Genomic DNA, 21,333 nt, shown 5'->3' on the forward strand with positions numbered 1-21,333 from the left:
CCAGCGAGAGACGTCATTTTTAAATAGTTTAGTCAGCGGTGTTTTTTTGCTGCCGGAGGCTCCACGCAGAGCTTTCTCCGTAGCATACAAGTGGCCTGATGGTTATACTGGTGCGCTGGTGTGTGCATGTGTGATGTGTGTGTCGAGTCGCCGTATGTGTGTGTGTGGGGAGCTAGTGAGTGAGGGAGAAGTGAGAGAGTGACGGCGATTATCTCCGCAGCGAGTAGCGACTCTAGAGTTATATATATGTGAGAGAAACAAAGCGAGTAGCGACTCTAGAGTTATATATATGTGAGAGAAACAAAGCGAGTAGCGACTCTAGAGTTATATATATGTGAGAGAAACAAAGCGAGTAGCGACTCTAGAGTTATATATATGTGAGAGAAACAAAGCGAGTAGCGACTCTAGAGTCATATATATGTGACCACGGTGGGAAATCTGGAGCAGTAAACGTTAACTATCTCTTTGATATCATGTTGTTTACGGAGACGGAGAACCAGGAAATGCGTCGGGGATATGTCAATGGGAAAAGCAAGCTACTAAGCCACGCCCACGGCAGTCGCTATGACGACCAGCCACGCTGAGGCGATACTAAAAGACAGGACCTTTCACAATGAGGTTAATAATACAAAAAAAATTGATTCTAAAGCAATAATGTTTCTTAAAGTTTCAAATAAACCACAGATATGTACCGCAATGGAAAACTTTACAGGTTATACAGTATATTAAACACAGAATCGAGAAATGTCTAAAGGTCTAATGACAAAAGACATTTCCGATAGAATACAACATCACAAAGTTATGAGTAGAAATGACACATATAAGAGTATGTTAATGTTTCTAGGATTATATGTAGACAAAAAAAATAGAAATGAAAACGCATGCACAAAATATTTCAGAATTTGATAAATGAGTGTGCCTCCCTGTGTAAACGCTATCTGTGGATCACATGTGAATGGGCAATAACACAACTATTTTGCATCGACTCCCAAGTGTCCCTCATGATTAATCAAACCGCCAACACTATAAACTGAGAGTGACAGACTTGCCATGCTGCTCTACAGTACATTCATGTTTGGAGGCGCTTTTGCTTGCAATGCTACAGGTTTTCACACTTTCAGCCAGGACCTCCGTGGTTGCTCCAGGGCTACTTGAGGTCAGTTGGTAGTTACGCAAACACACAGGAAAAGAAATAACACTGGGAAGGTCCAGTGGCCTGGGCCAGATTCCTAGAGGGGAATATGGAGGCTTTGAGAGCGTCTTTGTGTTAGAGTAAGAAGGAAACCCTTGTTTTTCCTCTGTCAGTCAGAAAGATGGGCAGTGACCCGCAGGGACCCCCTCCCCTCCCCTGCCTCGCAGCTAAACAGCTATGGCAGGAGTGCTGAGCTGAGGGAAATACCCGCTGATGTCAGAGCTGCACTGAATGGACAAGTATGCCCCCCTACTCCTGCTTCTCTCCTCTGCTTTTTTTTTCTCCTGCTACTCATCAATTATCTGATTCATGCAAAATTAGAATATACCCTTTTCAAATAAGTTCACCGCTCGGTAATTGAAAACTGTAAATCATTAAATAACCTTATAAAGTGAGACTCTTTTATAAGAAAAAGTCAAGTCATCAGATTCTTGGCCCGCCATGCGACTGGGTTAGAAGGTAAAAGACTTCTATAACAGTTAGAAGTTTAGTTAGAAACTCTCCACTTAATTGTACTCACCTGATTCAGACTTCTTGGCATACTTCTTGCTCTGTCCTCTTATAATGAGGATGAAAACCAGCAGCAGGATGAAAATGAGCCCCACCAAAGCCACCACAACCAGGAACCACCACTCCTCGTAGAAAGGCGCCACTTTTTGTGCTGGACAAAACACATACAATTGGAATTCACGTTTGTTAAAAACAACCGGCCATTTTTTTATGATGTCTGAATAACCTTAAGAAATTCAATTTAGTCTTAAAATTGAAATTGTTATCAAAAATAAATAAATGAAAGCTCACCAGAGATAGAAGGAGAAGGTAGACTTGGGGAGCCATAGCCGTAGTCGTTCACTCCAATTACCCTAAAGTCATAACTGACCCCTTGCTTCAGGATATCCATGTTGAACGTGTGTGATGTTACTTCCTTAGGGATGTCCTTGATTAGGATATCCCACAATCCCTCATCTGTAATGGAGTTTAAGTTGTAATTTTGGGTGAGTAACGGTCTGACGAGAAAATGAAACTTGTAAAACATTTAAACAACGTCAATATGTCTTTGTTAACAGGTTGTTTATTTTGTTTGACATAAGGCTCCGGTCTGGCTGGCAGCTCCCAAGGGTAATTCATAATTCTTACAAATATTACACAATCCATCAATTGCACTGCTCCCGTAAAATTTACAGCACCCAAATCTACATTATAAACAGTCGTACAGCCATATTTCAAATTAAGGAATGTTGCTTGCTTAGGAAATCCTGCCAGAGACCGTTTATTACACATCGCTGCTTGTAAACATCAATATAAGTTTGACTCTTTTAATGGCGTACACAAACATAAACAAGCACCGGAGTTCATCTGTCATGTTGCTGAACTCTGACAAAAGTTAGAAAAGCTGACGTAATTTGATTTGAAGACAAAAACAAATCATTAAGTTATATGATACTGCAGAGAGTTATGGCCCCTGGCATTTGGATATGAGAAGATGAAGGGGGAGGGGGTCGTGCGAGGTTGGTTTAACGATCTTCCTCGTCCCCTCGGCATTAACTTTTCGCTATATATTAATGACAACAGTTTAGCCTTCTTAACATCTAGGTACTAAAGAAGATTTTTACCTAAAAGTGGTGAAACACATCCCTCCTCGTGAGTCACCTACCATCCATCACCTTCTTAACCCTGCCAGGGCCTGTCAATCACAACTGAAACCTGAAGCCAGTTGTCTCAACTGCAGCGCCACGATCAATAACCCATTAAAATACCAGTGAGACAGACTCTGGGGCAGCAGATGTTGACACTTTACACCACTTTCCTTAATCAAAGTATCAAAGAGGCTAACATAAGGCAAGGTTTACAAATTCATGACTAAAGTGGTGATCATCTATGCCCTTATGCGTCACGAACCTGAAGGTCTGGCCTCGATCACGTAGCGCGTGATGGGATCACGTCCTGGGTCCCCGCTGGTCCAGTGGATTGTCAGGGCCGAACCATAGCGTGTGATAAAGGGTTCTCCGGGGGGTCCTGGGGCTCCTGAAAATAATGATTAAGTGTTGAAGTGAAGTATTTAAAATGAGAATTAAAAAAGTTCCAATATTCACAAACAAAAATCAGGGCCACTACCTTCTCCAGGGCCGGTGGTGATGTTGGCCTCCACCTCGGGCCCGTAGATGAAAGTCTTGGCCCGGATGCGGAAGTTGTAGGTGATGCCGTCAGACAGGTCTTTGAGCTTCAACCAAAGAGGGCCGCTCCCCTTTACATCCACTGTCACTGTCTTACTGACGCCTGGGGGGGAGGGGGAGTGGAGACAGTCGGCACAGGCCACTGAAGACTCTAGACAAACGAACCACATTTAGAGCAGGTCTTACACAGGCCAGGCAATATAGGTGCACACTCTACATAGGTAAACACACGCAGTAATGGAATTAGTAGTGGGAAATATATTCACTTTTTGGCACTGTAGTCATGTATCATTTGTGATGATAATAGAAGATAAAAGGTGACATGCAAGATGTTAAGGTCAAGGAGATTTTGTCCAGGTTGATGTAAATTGATCTAAACAAAAAATTAATATTCTAAAAAAAAAAAAAGTGTAATTATTATCCTAATAGATCTTGTCATGTGCATAAAGCTTTAATAGAAGCCAGCAGACATTTTGAGAAGAGAAAAGTGTAATGGGTAAGAATGAGAGCTCACCATCTAACGGTGTGCAGGGTTCATAGACCAGGCGGTAGCCCTCAATTATGCCATTAGGAAAGGTGGGCTCGCCCCAGGACACATTGACCGAGGTGGTGGTCAGCTCACTGAAGTGGATGAAGCTGGGAGCACTGGGAGCTGAAACATTCAGAGGTCAAAGGTTAAAAGATGCATGGGAAATAATCTATAAACTAAGTATGCATCAGGTATTTTGGAAGTTTTCCAGTGAGAAATCGTTGGACATATGGCAGTAAAAGTGTGTGCAAATGTATGTGGGAGGCCATACAAACTAAAATGTGTCTGCGTGTGGGATAGAGGGCTCATTACAGGGCATGTAATAACCTTTAGATACAACTAAAAGATAACCATAAAACAAATGGTCAGGAACATAGATTTATTTTTTGTGAGTTAGCCTACATCATATTTGCTATATTATAAAGCTGTACAGAATAAGCTTGGACAGATTTTTAAGGACAATAAGATAACAATAATGAGAATTGAAACAAACATCTTTGTTAGCTTATCCTTCTGTAAATTATAACTATTATTACTACATATGTTTTTAGTGGATGTAAAACAGCTCATGGAAACTTGCCTGCGATAACCTAAAAAATAAAACTTGTTGGTCACCACCTACAGGCAAACAACGTAATAACTGTGTAAATATTAACATATGTGCTACCTCTAGGCTATGAGTGTTACAGCAGCAGCAGTATATTTAAAAAAAAATGTTTTTACAGCTACAGTTTCCTTTGTGTTTTTGGCGAAATTGAAAAAGTGCTGTAGCTTTTCTGACCAGATCCAGAACCGTAGTTCTAAAATTGTCGTTACTGCAGCTCTGCAACTGAAAGATATTGGCTGAGCCTGGTTTCAGTGCTTTGCAGTGAGTCTATGTCCTTGTTCGCCAGCTGCCTTGATTAGCTCAACACCACCTTTTAAAATTACGGCATACAAGTCAAAAAGGTGGACATCACATTAAAATACTATCTGACCTAGGTCATACTGACTCAACTTCAACAATCCACCTTATTTGTCCCTGAAGGGCAGTTCGGTTTTGCGGTGTAGAGTGCAACATAAAGCAAACATTAGTCAGAGTAACAGACCCAGCAGCACTGCGTCAATGAATAAACATAAACATTGGTAGAGCAATAAGAATTATAGTTGATGACTATCCAATCATCCCACTACATGAAAGTATGATTAACATAGCATTATAATCAAGATCAAAATACATCAAACAGAATCGCCCAGTGGCAACAACATAACCTGAGATTAACATATACATACAGTATGACCAGCATAACATACATCAACAGAATTATTTAGTGGCAACAACATAATCAGACATCAACATCAACATCATCCTACAAGTAGGCCAGAATATTCCCAACACAGCAAACTACCTCCTTTTCACTGAGTTTAGGAGGGAAATGGAATGAATTAATGTTAGTATCTGTTTGTCTTGACTGAGGGGAATCTAAAGCGGGTGCCAGAGGGTAGGGATTGACACTAGAGATGAAGAGGGTGGGTGTCATCAGACAGGGGGGAATTTGCCCTCTTCACCACCTGACTGTTATACAGAAACACTGCTGGACACCTGAAATGTTGCTGCTTGTATTCACTATTTTAGCCAGTGAACTTCTTTCCACAATCACAAGGGCAATTCTCAGCCCCCAGGCCCCAAGACAGCTGACTGAGTGTGTGACACCACTGTGCTTAAAACCCAGTTTGCCCTGTTGTCTTTAAACTCGTCGAGCAGAAGTTGAGACGCTTGCAAAAGACAAAGCCCCTTTGTCTTCTAAAAAGATGGGATAAGTATCATCTGCTTCCTCCTCTAACGACAGTGACCCCTGATAGAAACCAAGAGGCTGTCGAACGTGCTCTTTTTCTTCCTTTTTACTGGGCCGAGTTGCAATATTAAAATGCACCAGAATTCTTTTACACAGGGGTTTAAGAATGAAAGAGATAAAGAGAGAGAGAGAGAGAGAGATAAAAAGGAAAGATAGTAAGATGGATAAGGGGCGGTTTAGTGGTGATGTTTTGTATACATAGCGTGCCTGTAGACAGAAAGCTTGCTCAAAGCATTTTCATACCATCTACTTTTCAGACAAAACAGGAGATTCAGCAAATGAGTTCAGAGTGGGTTGGCTGATTAGGAACTTATGCTCAGTGCGTGGTTCCGCTCACATCGTTTGGCATGCTGACAGCAACGATTAGCATCATCTTCACATCAAATTCTTTCCTCGTGGTTGACTCATCCACTTTGAGAACACACTCAGGGTTCTCCAAACTAACATCAGCACCACCACCAGCACATAAATATGACAAATGAATGAACACGGCCGTACGTGCTCCAATTTATCTGCTTTAGTCATGTCATCCCGTTACCTCATTTATCTTTAGCTTGTCTTCTTCTCCACAGTACCTCTCCATCATGTGTTCATTCATTACATACACAAAGATTTGTTTTACTATATTGCTTGCAGTAGTCTATTGCAGTAGCATGGACTGTTGCACTCATTCATAGTGAATAAAGAATTTGCATATTTATTGGTATCTAGTGGTTAGATTTACCTGCTTGTTGAGTCCGTCCCCTTGTTGGTGGGCTGCGGGGTCCGTCCCCAGCTGCATTAAAGGGGGCTACACTGATCATATAGGTGGTGTAACCAGTCAGGTTCTTCAGCTTCACCCCTCCTTCCGGCATGAACAGAGTCCGCAGCCGCTCTGTCTCATTCTTACGCTGGAACTCCCAAAAGTAAACCTACATGGAATAAAAGTCATAAATAAATATGAATGCATGTCTGAAGATGCTGTTCAGGGTACAGAGATACTTCTTCTATAAAACTCAGTCCCATTTCAAACTCTCTTAAGGGAAAGCAGTTTAAATGTATTTCCTGTAAATGTTTTCTTGAGCAACAGACTAGGAAAACAGTGTTCGTTAAAAGTGTAAAAAATGTGCATTTAATGGTGATTAACATCAATTAAACGTAGTTTGTAGTGAACCACAAACACATTTGAATATATATGTAAACTGAAGACAATATTGTTGCCTTATTGGGAAGTAGGCTCATAATATGTGTTGCTCCTGGGCCCAATATGGCATGTTGTTGGTGGACAGTTTAACAAAAGTGTGAATCTAACCTTGTAGCCCTGGATATCTCCATTCTGTGCATCCACAGGAGGAGGGTCCCATGTCACGTCCAGCTGGGTGGCTGTTGCGGACTGAATGGCCACATTCTGGGGTCCGGCTGTAGGCACTGTTAAAGACCATCACACAAATGAACCATACAACATCAACCTCAATGTCAATGTGTCCCTGAGCAAGACACTTAACCCCTAGTTGCTCCAGAGGCGTGCGGTCTCTGACATATATAGCAATTGTAAGTCGCTTTGGCTAAATGCGTCAACTAAATGACATGTAATGTAATACAAGTGAAGGACATTTATCTGTAATATAAGTGACTGTTTTAGTTTCTGGTATTGCCACTATACTGATTGCATAGATAGGAAGCATTAAAGCTAAAAGAAACTAAACTGTTCAACCTAAGCAGAAAAAAAATCCCTTGGATTTAAGAAAAATTATACCAAAAATCTTAGCATCACTCCACCACACAGGTTGTGTGAGCGTCAAATAATTTTGCGCTTGAGACTGTGTTGTTTTAAATGACAGGAAGCGTACATACCTGCTTCTCCCACAAACACCTCCTGTGGCGGGCTGGTTGGCCCCTCACCCACAGCGTTGTATACACTCATGCGTATCTCATAGCGCTTGTGTTTACTTAGCTCTGCAGAATAAGTAAGCAAACAGGGATATAAAGTTAAGAATTATATTTAACACCAAATTGTGAATTGCACTTTTTCAAAAGTCTAATCCCCATTTGTTCCCATTTTTGAACAGCCAATATTCCAGGTGCCTTAAACAATTAGTAAAAATCAGTAATGCAATCATAAGGATATCATCTCTCACTGGCATCCCAATCATCCTTACAACACTTCTACTGGGAATTAAACACAGATTTTCTGCTGTGAATAATTACAATGGTGTAAAATGTGGCCATCTGCTTTTGTAGTGCTTATCCAAATAAGCTGACATGAGCAAACCAAGGAGTATGTTGGACTATGTGAGCTTGTCTACACAGAATCCAAGAATTTCTGTAGACGGAGAGCTTCCATTGGCCTCAGTAGAAGTGTTTGTACCAATGCGATGTGAACATAAGCAGCCAAATGTGTGTTCATTTGCTCGACACTCTGCTTTCCATTCATTAGGGCACTTGAAACACGTTTTGAGATAGCTTTTTTCAAAAACCTAATTAGTTTGTGGATTGAATCATTGAGCACACGTGCGTGTGTGTGTGTGTGTGTGTGTGTGTGTGTGTGTGTGTGTGTGTGTGTGTGTGTGTCAGAGACAGAGACATAACAAAACTTACTGTTCAACTCATGCTGGCTCAGAGTTGAATCACTCAGATTCTGGATGCTGTAGGGGGCTGCGGTGGAGAGGTAGAAAGCAAAAGTGATAAAAAAAAGGTAAACTGAGAGGGAAGTAATGAAGAGACAATAGGCTTAGTGTCCAAAGTCTAATAGTTTCCTAGTTGAGAAGCGCTTCGCTATCGTCATAAAAAACCCACAATCACAGTGATCATTCCTCTGAGTGAGCCCCAGAATGATTCAACAAGAGTTAAATTATAGGCTAAGTTACACAGAGCATTAGAAACAGAGTGGCTCCTGGGTAAACCTAATACTAGCTTGCAGCTGAGAGCTACTGATCACAAGATGAAATGTTTTGCTGTGAAGTGTCAAGACCAGCGGGAAGAACTTGGGAACAGAATAGGCATGAGCGAAAGTTTTCGTCTGATTGAAATAATGGTGCTGCTGACACATAGACTTCACAGGAATAATCAACCGCAACTGGAGTCTCATAAGGGTGTGAAATTCTTACTGAAGCAAAGAGGAGAAAGTTGCATTTTCTTTCCCAATATACCACTGCTGAATGAATTTTGAGGTGCAATTTCTGTCCATGGTTAATTTCTTAATGTAGCATTTTAAATTACGTACTCAACATTTACAATAAATGCAACATACCGACAGTTCTAACTGAAAATGTTGTACTGTAAAATGTATTTGTGTAAGGAACCAACTACTACAGTTTGTCATGTTAGCTGCAGTAATTCCTCACCAGTGAGCTCACCCCAGGCGGACACACTGTTGATGGTATGAAGAGAGTAACTGCGGAGACGGTCATACAGGAGTTCACGATATCGAATCCGAAAGCCCAATAAGATTCCATTTATCTTCTCCTCAGAGGGGGGCTGTAAGGGAAAAGATGGGGAGTTAAGGTATAATGGAGCAGATCTCTGCAGAACTGAGCCTCAGAAAGTTTTTCAGTTTTAATATGGTCATATAAATTGCTAATTTTATCTTAATAAGCTTTTACTTGTATGTTTCCTAACTGTAAAATTCCACTTCATCACCCTGTTTTGTCTCCAACCTACCATCATTAAAGAGACTTACAGTAATCGAAACACAGACAGACTGAGCTCATCCACAGGTGAGTCACATAGAAAAATCCCCCATGGTTGAACATGAGAGAGCAGGGCCAGAGGGGAGAAGCAAACACGTACCTCTCTATCCTTATAAACTCTACAGTGTTCTCTATAAAAGTGAAATTGTGGCCTGGAGCCTCCTGGTTTCCTCTTTATGACCTGTTAATTCAGGTGTGAGTGTGAGAGAGGGTGTTTTTTGTTACACACACACACCGAGAGTAGATGGTGTGTGTTAAAGTGTGTAGCATCCAGTCTGTAAGTACAGGCCTTCACTGTGTACTGTCAGAGTTTCTGATTAGAGGCCACTTTACTAGACTGATTTAGCAAACAATGAAACATAAAAAAAAAAAAAAAAAAACGTTATACTGTCTCCTCTTACCTGCCAGCGGATCAGCACGGACGTTGTTGTGTGCGGCGTAACAGAGAGAATTGTGGGTGCTTCGTCAGGCGCTGAGGCAATAAAAGAGATAAATGAGCTAAATTGACCTGAAAATGTGCACAACTCAAGATGCTAAATCTAACGATGTGCTGTGGCATTCATGGAGCATAAACGCACAATAGCTCAAACAGAACAGCCATTGACAGATGAGTCAAAAATAGCAGTTGGAAAGAGAACATTTCTTTAGTTGGTTAAAGCACCACTAGGCAAACTTTGCCAAGGTTTTAATGCTGTCTCATGGTAACTGCAGATGGTGCGCACATGACATCACCGCTGCGTTTGCCAGCAGTGTCTGAATCACAACAATAGGCTTATTCATGCAGACATTAACCTCCTTTCATAGTGATACAGAAGTGTGTAGTGTTAAGATTGTTCCTATAAATACCTACATAAAGTGCATGTGCATTACAATATATTTGAAATATTGCCACATTAAATGTACAGTACATTAAAGATTAATTATCTTTAAAAGAATATGACCTTTTTAGGATGTATGCTTATTCTCTGTTATGTGCAGGACTATTTCTTGGTAGATCCTAAATCGGATCCGCTAGAATGGTCAACATATTTAGGTTTAGGCATGGGGAGTGGGGATTGGTTAGGGTAAGAATACCTGGGTAAGCCAATCAGAGGCAGAATAAGGCGGGCCACGAGGCATGTCCTTTGACGTCGACACGTGTAGCGGATCCGCTGATCTAGCATCTACCCTATTTTTTGGGCACAGTGACTTCCTGGAGTCAACACTGTGAGGTTGCCAGGCAACCAATGGAGAGTCACCGCCCCCGCCACGAAAAGCACCCCCCCCCACGCTCTTTATGCTAAGCTATCTAACCGGCTGCTGGGTGTAGCCTCGAGTTTACAATACAGACATGGGAGTAGTATCAATCTTATAATCCAACTCCCCGAAAGTGAATAAGCATATTTTAGAAAATGTCAAACTACTCCTTAAAGATTAAGCTAATTTACTCATCAGATATTTACAGTGTGAATGTCGTGACGTCGCTCTTACCATCCTGTAGAGTCGTGATCGCTTCACTTTCCTCGCTGTACTCACTGTCCCCGATGTCATTGGTGGCTTTTACTCTGAACTGGTAGGATGTGAAGGGTTTCAGCCTTAGGGATGAAAGCACAGGAAAGCACATCAATCTTGATGATAAACTGCGGCACTGGATCTAAAACCTTTTACGCCACAGATATCAAAAGAGAAACGTAGTCTCACTTTGGGAGCAGCAAGTTTTTCAAGCAAACTGAGACCTTAATGCTGATTGCTGCATTTACTGAATTCCTAATGCCCCTGTGACTAGTTTATACCATTGTTTATGTTCTAAACTAGAGTGTAATACCCTGGAAACATTATACCGTATAAGGGTATTGTTGATTTTCCAACTACAGCCAAGGGAATATGAATATGTGACGTGTGTAGTGGGAACTGTGAGAAGATAAAGTGGTGTTCCATTGAGCTTTATCCTCTGCATCTAAAGAGAACAAATAGAAACAGCATTTGCTGGAACAAAGCGGATGAAATGTTCTGAATAAAAATCAACCCCTGAAAGAACACTGTACCTAGATACTATGTAGGAGGTGGCCTCATGGTTGACAGAGGCAGAGTGGACTGTCCAGTTGTTATCAGGAAGCTCTCTGAGCTGCACCGTGTAGTAACGCACAGGGGACAGGCCGTCGCTGCCTGGCTCCCACGACAGCAAAACCTGGCGGGCCTGAACATCTTTCTGAGGAACCATGGGACGGCTGGTGGGCTGAGGACGAGCTGGAAGGATGGGCAGAAGGTGTAAATGAGGGGAGAGACATTGGTAACAGAGGGGTTGGATGAGAGAAATTATAATTGGGCGTAAAGGGTAGAGTGGGATCAAAGGATTGAGGGAACGAATGTTGAATTTATGTTGGGAGGAGGAATACAACAAAGAATGGATAATAAATGCTTGCCAACATTTCCATGGGTTATGTTGCACAAACAAGAGAGAAAAAAAAAAAAAAAGTGTGATTCTAATGAATGAAAAGTAGCTGAGAAATGAAAGTAAACTATCTGCAACATGCCTTGAAGGAAAGCAGACGGACTGATTCGCTCTCACACTTTGCAAAATGCCATTAGAACTTTTTTATTTTTTTCATGTGGACATTCAGATTATTGTTTTATAATCATCTGCCACATATCCAACACTCGTCCATATAAGCATTAAAATACAGCACACATTCCACATACCTCTTTTCTCTGTGGTGACCACCAGTGCCTCAGCGGCCTCGCCCCAGCCCTTCCTGGTCTGAGCTTGGATGCGGAACACGTAGACGGCCTCTGGCTTCAGGCTGGTCACTGTGTACTGGCGAGCGCTGGGGATTAGCACGTCCACTGTGGGTGTGTTGCTATTGGAGGAGTTGAGGTGGTACGTGATCTGGTAGGCTGGAAAGAAGAAGGGGACAAACAATATTATTGAAGGTGTCATAAGGAACTTAACGGTAAAGGAAAACTAGGATGAAACATGGTCTCAGGGATTTGAAGCATTTGTTGTTTGTGTTGGTTTTTCTTAACAGCAAAAGGGAAAGCCAACAAGCAGCTTTGTCTCTTCTGAAACGATTCCATTAGCATCTGCTCCTGCATGCTACTGTGTGGGCCTGACATATTGTACAGTTTAAAATAAATGATCTGACAGATGTATAATAAATCAAACCGTTACAAGGAAATCCCCAGTTAGCTTCCAGAGAGAAAACAACTCCTGTTACAGCCGGAAAATAACCAGATTTGATATTAACATTACACATAAAAGTATGTTGAAAGTCATCAGGAACTACATGATGCTACATTACATCTTAAAAAAAGATATGTGTGCACGCTGCAGTATTTGGTAGTTTCCAGGTCACTTACTAATAGTATTGCAAAAGATACTGACATTTCTAGACTAGATGTTCTGGTAAAATGTTAATAAATAAAACAGACCAAGATAAAAGAAAAACAACATCTTTCCAAACAGAAAAAGGATCTTGTATGCTACGAACCAAGTATAATGCCATTAGGCTGCAAGGGGGACTGCCAAATAAGCCGGACTGAGGTGGTCCGCACTTCAGGGAACAGGATACCCACTGGAGGTCCTGGCACTGCAGGAAAGCAACAAACATAATACTTTAACAACGATACCCAAGATTCCAAACTTCGAATTATGTGGCCAAAAATCATACTAAACTAAAGATATAAACTCCACCTTGTCAACGTTTAAGGTGAAGAAATACTGTCCCCAGCATAAAACAAAAATGTACTTTCCATAAAGCCATGACTTACTAAGGTTCTTGGACTACAAAAATAAAGCATATATATACATTTTTCTTTTATATCATTTCAGAGGAGAAATATTTGCTATAGTATCATTCATGTTTTTCCATAATGTAATAATGCTATTTAACTGTAATGCTGCATGTTTCTTAATCCTATGTCCCTACCATCATCCAAAGTCCTCTCCAGGATGGCTGGAGAACTGGGCCGTCCATCTCCAATCCGTGTGAAAGCCAGAACCTGGATCTCATAGAGCACATATTTTCCCAGACCAGTCAGCTGGACACTGTGGGTGGCGTTCCCGTCCACTGTCCAGAAGTAGACGGCACTGTCGGAGTCCTTCTCTTTGTATACCACCTGATCCAGTGAGGAGACAGGAGATAAAGAGAAGTTGGGGAAAAAAGGGAATTTGGAAATGAAGTAGGAGAAATTGCCTCATATACTGTCATTGTTCCGCTGTTGTATATGGCCTAAAAATAGCTATTATTTCTTTAAAAAACAAAAAACACAAAACTAATTAGAGGTCTTTGACTGCTCAATAAATAAATAGTAAATACATAAAAAGCACAAACAGACCTTGTAGCCCAGAATGAGACCATTTCTGTCTGGCTCAGGAACTTCAAACCAGCGCACCAGGATACTGCTAGAGGTGGTGGCGAAGGCAGACACGTTGGTGGGTCCACAGGAGGGGACTGGAAAACAAAGAGAGTACAGAGGCGAAAACATTATGCATTATGTCCATTGCTTGCCATTTATTCTGAAAAATTCATTTGTCATGCTCCCTATGTGTATTTACTGTGTGGATGTAGGTGTTCCACAGAGATGCAGTTTGAGTGATCTGCTATGGTTATATTATGTATGACTGTGTTTGCACAAAGCCTCTAATATCCTGGTATACCCTCCAGGCGTGCTGAAAGAAAAGACTGAAAAATAGGCCTTTTCTCTTCCTTGGCATTCATTGCTGGACATAATGCGCTGATTCCTAAGAATTTGCTGCAGTGAGTGGAAAAAGAGAGCACAGGAATTCCACATTCGAGTCCATGTGTTCTCAATTTCCTCAGACTCCTTCCTTCCCTCTCTCCATTCCTTACTAGCCAATGTCTGGTGAGCGATATGAAAGCAGAAGCATGGAGGGAAAAGGTGTTTTGGCTTAAATAGGACTGGGCTGCTTAAAAGACTCTAGCACTGAGGCAAGAGTCTGCTCACACATAAATTTAACATATGGCAAAGTGATAACTGTTTGGTACTTCTAATATGACTAATAATATAATAATTCTACACAGATGTTGCAAAAGAAGTATTAGAGATGTAATCAGGGTCCTGAAAATATGGTCACGGTACTTATACAGGAAAGTGTGCGTTGCTGTGGGTTAGTTTTAGTGTATCATAAATCCTCATGTCATCGTTGTTTCTTTTGACAGAAACTTGACAGCAAAAAACGAAGTGCTTTTTGAGTAATTAAGTAAGCAATGCTATGTTTTTTTCACGGAGGAAGACAGATAATGGTGTTAACTCACCAGACTCCCTGGTCCTGCCTCTGATTGGCTGGCTCCAGGGCCCGGTACCGATGCCATTGACGGCCTGGACCCTGACCTCGTACTCTGTCCACTCTTCCAGGTCCTCGATGGTAAACTCTCTCTCCAGGCGGTCAGCAATGATGTGGGTCAGTGCCCGGCCCTGAGAGCCCGCACGGGAGTACTGAACTCTGTAGCCCACCTGCTCTGCATTCCCGTTGTATTCCCATTCAGGCAAAGGCTGGCCATGGACATTGAGAGAGGGGACGGAAATGAAAACAGTGGGTCAAAACAAGCCAGACTCCTTAGATTCCATTTTTATAGTGAGACATCATGATTACGGGCAGATTTCTATTTACCATCCATCGAAACCAGAGGCTGGTCTCGCTGGCGGTGCGCAAGGTGACGTTTGCGGGGGCCATGTCAGGAGGAGCCGGCAGGGTCTGAATCTTCCTGGAGGGCTGGCTGGGAGGACTTGTGCCCACAATGTTCACCTGACGCATACGGAACCTGGTGTTTGGAGTCAAACACTTTTAATGCAACTTCTGCAAAAGGATGGTTTCATTTGAACTGAAATCACACCTTTAAATCTTGAAAACTTGAAAAGAACTCCTAGCATTGCAGTGCACGTCCTCTTACATGAGGCTTATTGCATTTGAACTGAGATCAGAGCATTGAATATGAATAGAGTATGAACATGAGTTGAGGTTATTTGTGTTGCACAGCCTGAATATGCAAAAAAAACTAAATATTTAAGCCAATGTGAGTGTTTAACTCTACTAAAATTTGAAGTGGCAGCACTGACGTTAGAATGATGAGAACTATAACTGTCTTCCGAGACTGACTGTGAAATGTTCATTGGTGATATTGAATGTGATCATAGAAAACAAGCAGACTGAACCAAGATAATAGATGCATGTATTTTCGCCAATGTTCGTTTCCTTCTGCTTTCTTTGTGTTGGAATTTTAAACTCCGGTGGATTTATGAGGACTATGGTTAACTGCTCCTCAGATCTTTGCAGGGTGAATAGAGACAGCTAGCTATCTGTCCAATCTGAGTTTTCTCTCACACGACTATTTTACAGCGGCCCTGTGTGGAACTTAGCGCTGCCCATGACAATTGTGATTGGTTCAAAGAAATGCCAAAAAACCAGAGCATGTTTTTCTCACATCCTGGAATGCTGTGTGGACTAGCCAGACCCTCCTCCGCTCCGCTGCGTGTGGATGGTCTGGCAAAGCGAGACTACACTATCCATAACAATCTTGTATCCAAATCAAAGGAGTGGAGAATAAGATATGCTGAAATTAGCTGAGATACTGAAACGAACATAAACCTTATCTGTTGTTTGTCACACTGCACACGCTTAATTTCCATGTTATCTAACATTACTTTATAGTGGTTAAATCATGAGCAGGTTCATCCCTAATAAGACCAATATATTACCATAATAATGCAGTATGCTGTGTATACATGTCCTGTGTACAAAGGCCTAGTGACAGCAGATCAAAATCATATGTGTTTTGGGCCTATTGGAGAATGTGTACTGAGCTACATGTGTACTTGTTTGTGTTTGGTGTTGTGGTCCTTTGTATATATAAATTTTGTAACTATTTGCAGGATGCCTGGCCAGAGAAGATTGATAACAATTAGATGTCTGGGCCTTTTTTTTGTTAACCAAAAATTGGTTACATTCAAATGCCCATTACAGATAAATGGAGGCAGTTCCCAGTATGCTACCTGTAGAAGGTGTATGGGTTGAGATCTGGCACCTCCAAGGAGCGAGCCTCAGGTTCGTTGGACACCTGGTGGACCGTCACCCAGTCCTCATTTTCTCCCACCACACCAACCTGGGACCAAGACAACAGAGAGCATGACAGATGTACAGCAGATACCGCAATGACTGTGCAAGAACTGCAAACTCTCTGGAGAAGAAGTCAATGAGATCTGTATTCCATCTTGAAATCATATTTGCAATATCTTAAAACAATTCAAAGTAAGGAATATGACTCCAAAAGCAATAACACATGATTAAGGGAACTGGAACTTCAGCTCTGGATTAAATGTGGTTCACCTGGGCCTCCACCTGCCAACGGGAAATGGAAGTTTTGCCATCATAGCCAGGTTTGAACTGCAGGGTGACAGAGCGTGGGCCGATGTTAGAAATTGCCATGTTGGTAGGAGGGCCAGGAAGCTCTATAAAGAAGCAGAGAGGAAAGAGACAAAGAATGACTAAGGGAGAAAATATAGGTGTATTTTGTGTGGCTGGCTTGTAGACCATGCTTAGGAAGAATCTATCTACCACAGCACCCCCTTGTGGCCATACAGATACTGCACACAGATGCATTTCTTAGCGACCGCAATTATTTCTCTCCCTTGTGCTCCCAACTTCAGCTACAACAGCAAAAGTAGATTAGATTAGGAAAAAAATGCTTACACACAGTACACAGGCAGAGACAATGCCATGAATGTCAATTACAATGCAGTTATCTGGAGATACGATTCAATGTGATACCTCACTGTTTACACTTGAGCTGAATAAACAATAAGAATGGATTATTCCCTGGAAATCCTGGGGGGACAAATCAGAAAGCGGTGAATTCAAAGAACAGTGGAAGGGCTTTTTTTGTGTATATGAATATCATGGTTTGTTTGTGTGTGTATGTAGGGATGTGTTTGTGTTTCCATGCGTCTAGGTATGTATGAGAATGTGCTCGTGCATAAAATAATTCATTAAGGTTTTCCCCCTCATGCTTCCCTCGAGATAAATATTGAACCTACCAAAACATATCCCCATTCCAAAGCACAATATAGTTTACATAAATCGTAGTTGAAGATATTAACGTCAACTGTGGCTTATTGTAGTGGGGACAGTGGCCTAATATTAAAAAGATATTATCACTCCCATGGGCACACTGACCAATTTATTTCAAGATTGCTTAAATGCGGTTGTATTCAACCTTAATGAAATGCAGATTATACGTGTCGTAGTAAAATTACCAATTCTAAATCATTTGCATGACTGATTATTGAGGTGGCTTTTAAATGAATCGTTATGGTACAGTTGCAGGCACATAGGTGTTTTCTTTACACATATACAGTACAATGAGAGTAATCACCATTGTGGGGACTATAACTGCTGCTCTGAAGCCTGTTCTCAATAGAGCAGCCTATCATTTTACAGATGTACAGGCTCTGAATGCTGCTCAAATAATTGATGTGGGCCTTGTATTTCTTTTACACAATTTGGCAAATATGAAGGGTTAGGGTTATTAAACACTGTGATTGCTCCTAATGCTCATGTGGGAACTATTATTTCACAGATGTGGCCCAGATGTGTGTATGGGTGTTTTTTTTGGGCTCTTTCCAAGCTGAGGTGACAGGGGTCCGATTTCATTGTGTCTGGTGCCAGACAACAGAGTGTGTTCACCAAAGTCATTGTGAAACAGTAAATATGCAGGAAGGGAGGTTCAATCAAGGTTCCCAGCTATTGAAAAAATTAACCCTGACTGAATTTGAACAGAAAGCCTGCATTACAAACATGATTTGGAGTTTGAAAGAGGGCATTTAGGACGCATGGAGGCTCTAATGAAAAATGCCACTGAGTTGCATTATAGAAAACATGGGATCCAGTGTTTTTGGAACTTGACCCAACTAGGAACTAAAAGGCAGTATATCTTACGTCTCAAATGCTTCAATTTTAATAATTAATATTTTGAACAGGCTAGTCCTTCAAGCACCCCTTTCAGTGGAGGTATGTGGTTTAACCAGACAGCATAACTGGGACATTGTTACTGGAAAGAAGTGTCAAGATTTTTAAAGTTTTAGCGCTGTGACCACACAAATGAAACTTCATTTACCTCAGATGTACTGAGGCGGAGGCAGAAATCTCAGAGAAGAATATCTCATAACCTGGGCAAATAACTGTGTGGCTTGATATCACTAGAAGTAAGTGAGAACATTAGTATTTTTTTGTAATTTGGGTTTAAGTATCTTCACTGATTGTTTGGCTACTGACCTGGTGGGACGCCAGAAGAGATGGTGGAGGAGGACAGCTGGCCCTGACCTTTGGATGTCATTCCTGCCACTTCAATGGTGTAGGTGGTGAGAGCAGTGAGTCCAGTGACCCTGTACTCTAAGGTGACATTTGGCAGGTAGTGGGTAACTCTAGTGTTCGTTCGGTTGTACTCCTCCCACGAAATGCGGTAACCTGAAGAGCAGCAGAGATGGTTGACAGCAACAGACAAGAGAATTCGACAGCAGTTTTACTACAATAGCAACTCTCAGCTCGCATGCTACAGGGCAAGCTAACAGAAATATTAAATTAACTTCATCAAAAATTGAATATAGCAAATTAAATCAGCCTGTGATTATACCTCCTTGCACACACACATCCTCCACCCACTCCCATCGACACACGCTTACGCTCTCAAAGTTAATGCAATTTGCTCCTTGGCCAGCAGCTCTTTTCATGTGATTGCACAAGGCATTAGGCAGCATTTCTTGCCAAATCAATAATTTCACATGGCATGTCAGTGTTTGTCTCCTGGGAGCGTGCAGCACATTTAAATGTTTTGGAAAAACACTTCACAATATTCTGCTAAATCTCAACCTTAGTAAACACTTGAATAATAATGTCACTGGTGGGCACTTGTTCTTTACTCAGAGTTTGTACAGAATGAAGTAGGAGGGAGGAATATGCAAACTAGCAAAACGCAACAGTGGCTCACAGTGTTGTACCATGGTAATCTGACAGAGGAAACGGTACTAGAAGAAGATACGTATTTGGTTAAGGTTTTACTGGCTGCTAGTAAGGTCAGAATTACTAGAAAATGGTATGGAAAAGAATACCCTACGCAAAGACAGTGGCTGGATATAGTAGAAGAAATGTTTGTAATGGAGAAACTAACACAAAACAAGAAGCCCAATTTAAACAAAAATGGGGAAACAGACAATGTACAGATCCAAGAAAATGTAAGTGGATAGACATAAAGATATAAGATTGTGATTGTAAGCATAAGCTGTGTGAAATGTTTTTTAATTTGCTTTAAATGTTTTGTGAATAAGAAAATGCAATTAAAGAAGACAGTGGCTCACTAGAAATACACTCACCTAAAGGATTATTAGGAACACCTGTTAAATTTCACGTTAATGAAATTATCTAATCAACCAGGCTTTTTTTTTGACTGATTGTATCTGCAGATCTTGATAAAGGAGACAGTGTTGTGAGAGTAATGAATGTACCTGTGAGAACTCCATTCTTCTCGCCGGGCTCACTCCAGCTGACTTTGAGTGAGGTGTCGAGGATCTCAGTGAAACTCAGGTGACCGACAGCACCGGGGGCTGGACAGGGACAAATAAGAATAATGAGTTGGGCCTATGGGCAAATGAGACACTCTACATTCAGTATAAATTCATGCTGATCAGCTGGCATACTGGACATAGTCGCACCACTGGTGACAGCATTTACAAGTTTAAAATCAGCAAAAACAAGATTATCGCTGAAAAAAAAAACATCTGATAACAAGTTGAGGAAAATTAAAGCGTTTTTAAAGCTTAACCAATTATCTCTAAGGGAACCAAGTCCCAGTTATGATGATCCTGGCTGGATGCGGAATATACTCAGTCATTAGCACTTCTCTACTACTTCATTCTGCATGAATAATAGATCTTGCCCGGAGGATGTGTTACTGTGAGATGCTTGTGTCCCCATCGCCACCACCAGAGAGAAAAAAATGTAAAAGAAAAGTCACTTACTGTCCTCATGTGTCCTCAATGCTTTGGGCGAGCTGCGGGGGCCGTCTCCGGGAGTAGTGAAACACAGCACAGAGGTGTAATACTCTGTGAACTTCTTCAGACCTGTCACGTATCCAACATGGACGCTGTCCTGAAAGTTTGGTCGTACTGTTACCATAGTTACTTCTTCATCTTTGCCAGGCTCCCAAGCCAGCAGCTAAAACAGACAAGCAGAAAGGAAAAAGTGAGTCTGAAGAAAATTACCCAGACAGCAGCTCATCATTTTTCTGTAATAATTCTCAGTGATTTATTCTCACTAAACTAACAGCAGTGTCTCTCCCCAGTAGTCCTTTGCCACTCTGAGGAGTTATTTGGCGTCATAGCTCTCCCAAATATATTTACAAAGATACCCTGAAGAGTTTTTGACTGGAAGGAAATGGCTGAATAGCTCCATTAAGACAGACTGAGAGAAGCAGTGAGAGTCAAGGCTCAAAAGAGGCATGATAGCATCCCATCATGCATGTTAATTACAGACCATCTACAAATGGAACCTGGATCGCTTAGGTAATAATGGGTCCCAATGGCAGGTCTATTGGGTTTGTTTCCAGAGTCCAGAGAGAGGAAGCTTCCAGGACAGTAAAGAGCTGCAAGATGTCAGAGGGTTAGATACTTAACTGTCACTGCCACTCTCTCTTTTTTCTCTCTGTCTTTTTCAAATTCTCCCTGAAAGTCTTCCTTTGCCTCCCTTTCTATTACCTTTCACACTCTTCTACTCCCTTTTTCTCACCGGTGCTTACGTCTCTCCCTGGAGACAAATCTGTTATTTAAAATTCAGATTGGATTTGTACAGTGACCCCCTCCATCCATCTGAGCAAAACATGTGGAGCACTATTAAACAGACAGACAAAAAGGCCGAAAAAAAAAAAAAAATCCAATGACATAATTAAGT

General features: G+C 41.5%; 1 protein-coding gene across 4 annotated transcripts in view; it reads right to left on the bottom strand.

The window, feature by feature from the left end:
• The window catches only part of sdk2b (sidekick cell adhesion molecule 2b), a 79,019-nt gene that overhangs the window by 13,039 nt on the left and 44,647 nt on the right, over positions 1-21,333 (bottom strand). For 2 of the 4 annotated variants that reach the window (XM_028567586.1, XM_028567588.1), the window contains exons 18-41: positions 20,406-20,601; positions 19,893-19,991; positions 18,667-18,858; positions 16,723-16,844; positions 16,389-16,498; positions 15,010-15,160; positions 14,654-14,891; positions 13,713-13,828; positions 13,304-13,493; positions 12,866-12,964; positions 12,078-12,272; positions 11,423-11,624; positions 10,869-10,972; positions 9,800-9,870; positions 9,054-9,186; positions 8,308-8,364; positions 7,564-7,665; positions 7,022-7,137; positions 6,455-6,641; positions 3,881-4,018; positions 3,308-3,469; positions 3,092-3,217; positions 1,994-2,158; positions 1,713-1,853 (exon numbers count right to left, since the gene is read on the bottom strand). In XM_028567586.1, coding sequence (XP_028423387.1) covers positions 1,713-1,853; positions 1,994-2,158; positions 3,092-3,217; positions 3,308-3,469; positions 3,881-4,018; positions 6,455-6,641; positions 7,022-7,137; positions 7,564-7,665; positions 8,308-8,364; positions 9,054-9,186; positions 9,800-9,870; positions 10,869-10,972; positions 11,423-11,624; positions 12,078-12,272; positions 12,866-12,964; positions 13,304-13,493; positions 13,713-13,828; positions 14,654-14,891; positions 15,010-15,160; positions 16,389-16,498; positions 16,723-16,844; positions 18,667-18,858; positions 19,893-19,991; positions 20,406-20,601 — 3,412 coding nt within the window. Of the gene's footprint in view, positions 1-1,712; positions 1,854-1,993; positions 2,159-3,091; positions 3,218-3,307; positions 3,518-3,880; positions 4,019-6,454; positions 6,642-7,021; positions 7,138-7,563; positions 7,666-8,307; positions 8,365-9,053; positions 9,187-9,799; positions 9,871-10,868; positions 10,973-11,422; positions 11,625-12,077; positions 12,273-12,865; positions 12,965-13,303; positions 13,494-13,712; positions 13,829-14,653; positions 14,892-15,009; positions 15,161-16,388; positions 16,499-16,722; positions 16,845-18,666; positions 18,859-19,892; positions 19,992-20,405; positions 20,602-21,333 lie in introns of all 4 variants that reach the window. The other 2 variants (XM_028567587.1, XM_028567589.1) reach the window with 2 other exon arrangements.

Source organism: Perca flavescens, chromosome 21, assembly GCF_004354835.1.
Source record: "Perca flavescens isolate YP-PL-M2 chromosome 21, PFLA_1.0, whole genome shotgun sequence".
NCBI lineage: Eukaryota > Metazoa > Chordata > Actinopteri > Perciformes > Percidae > Perca > Perca flavescens.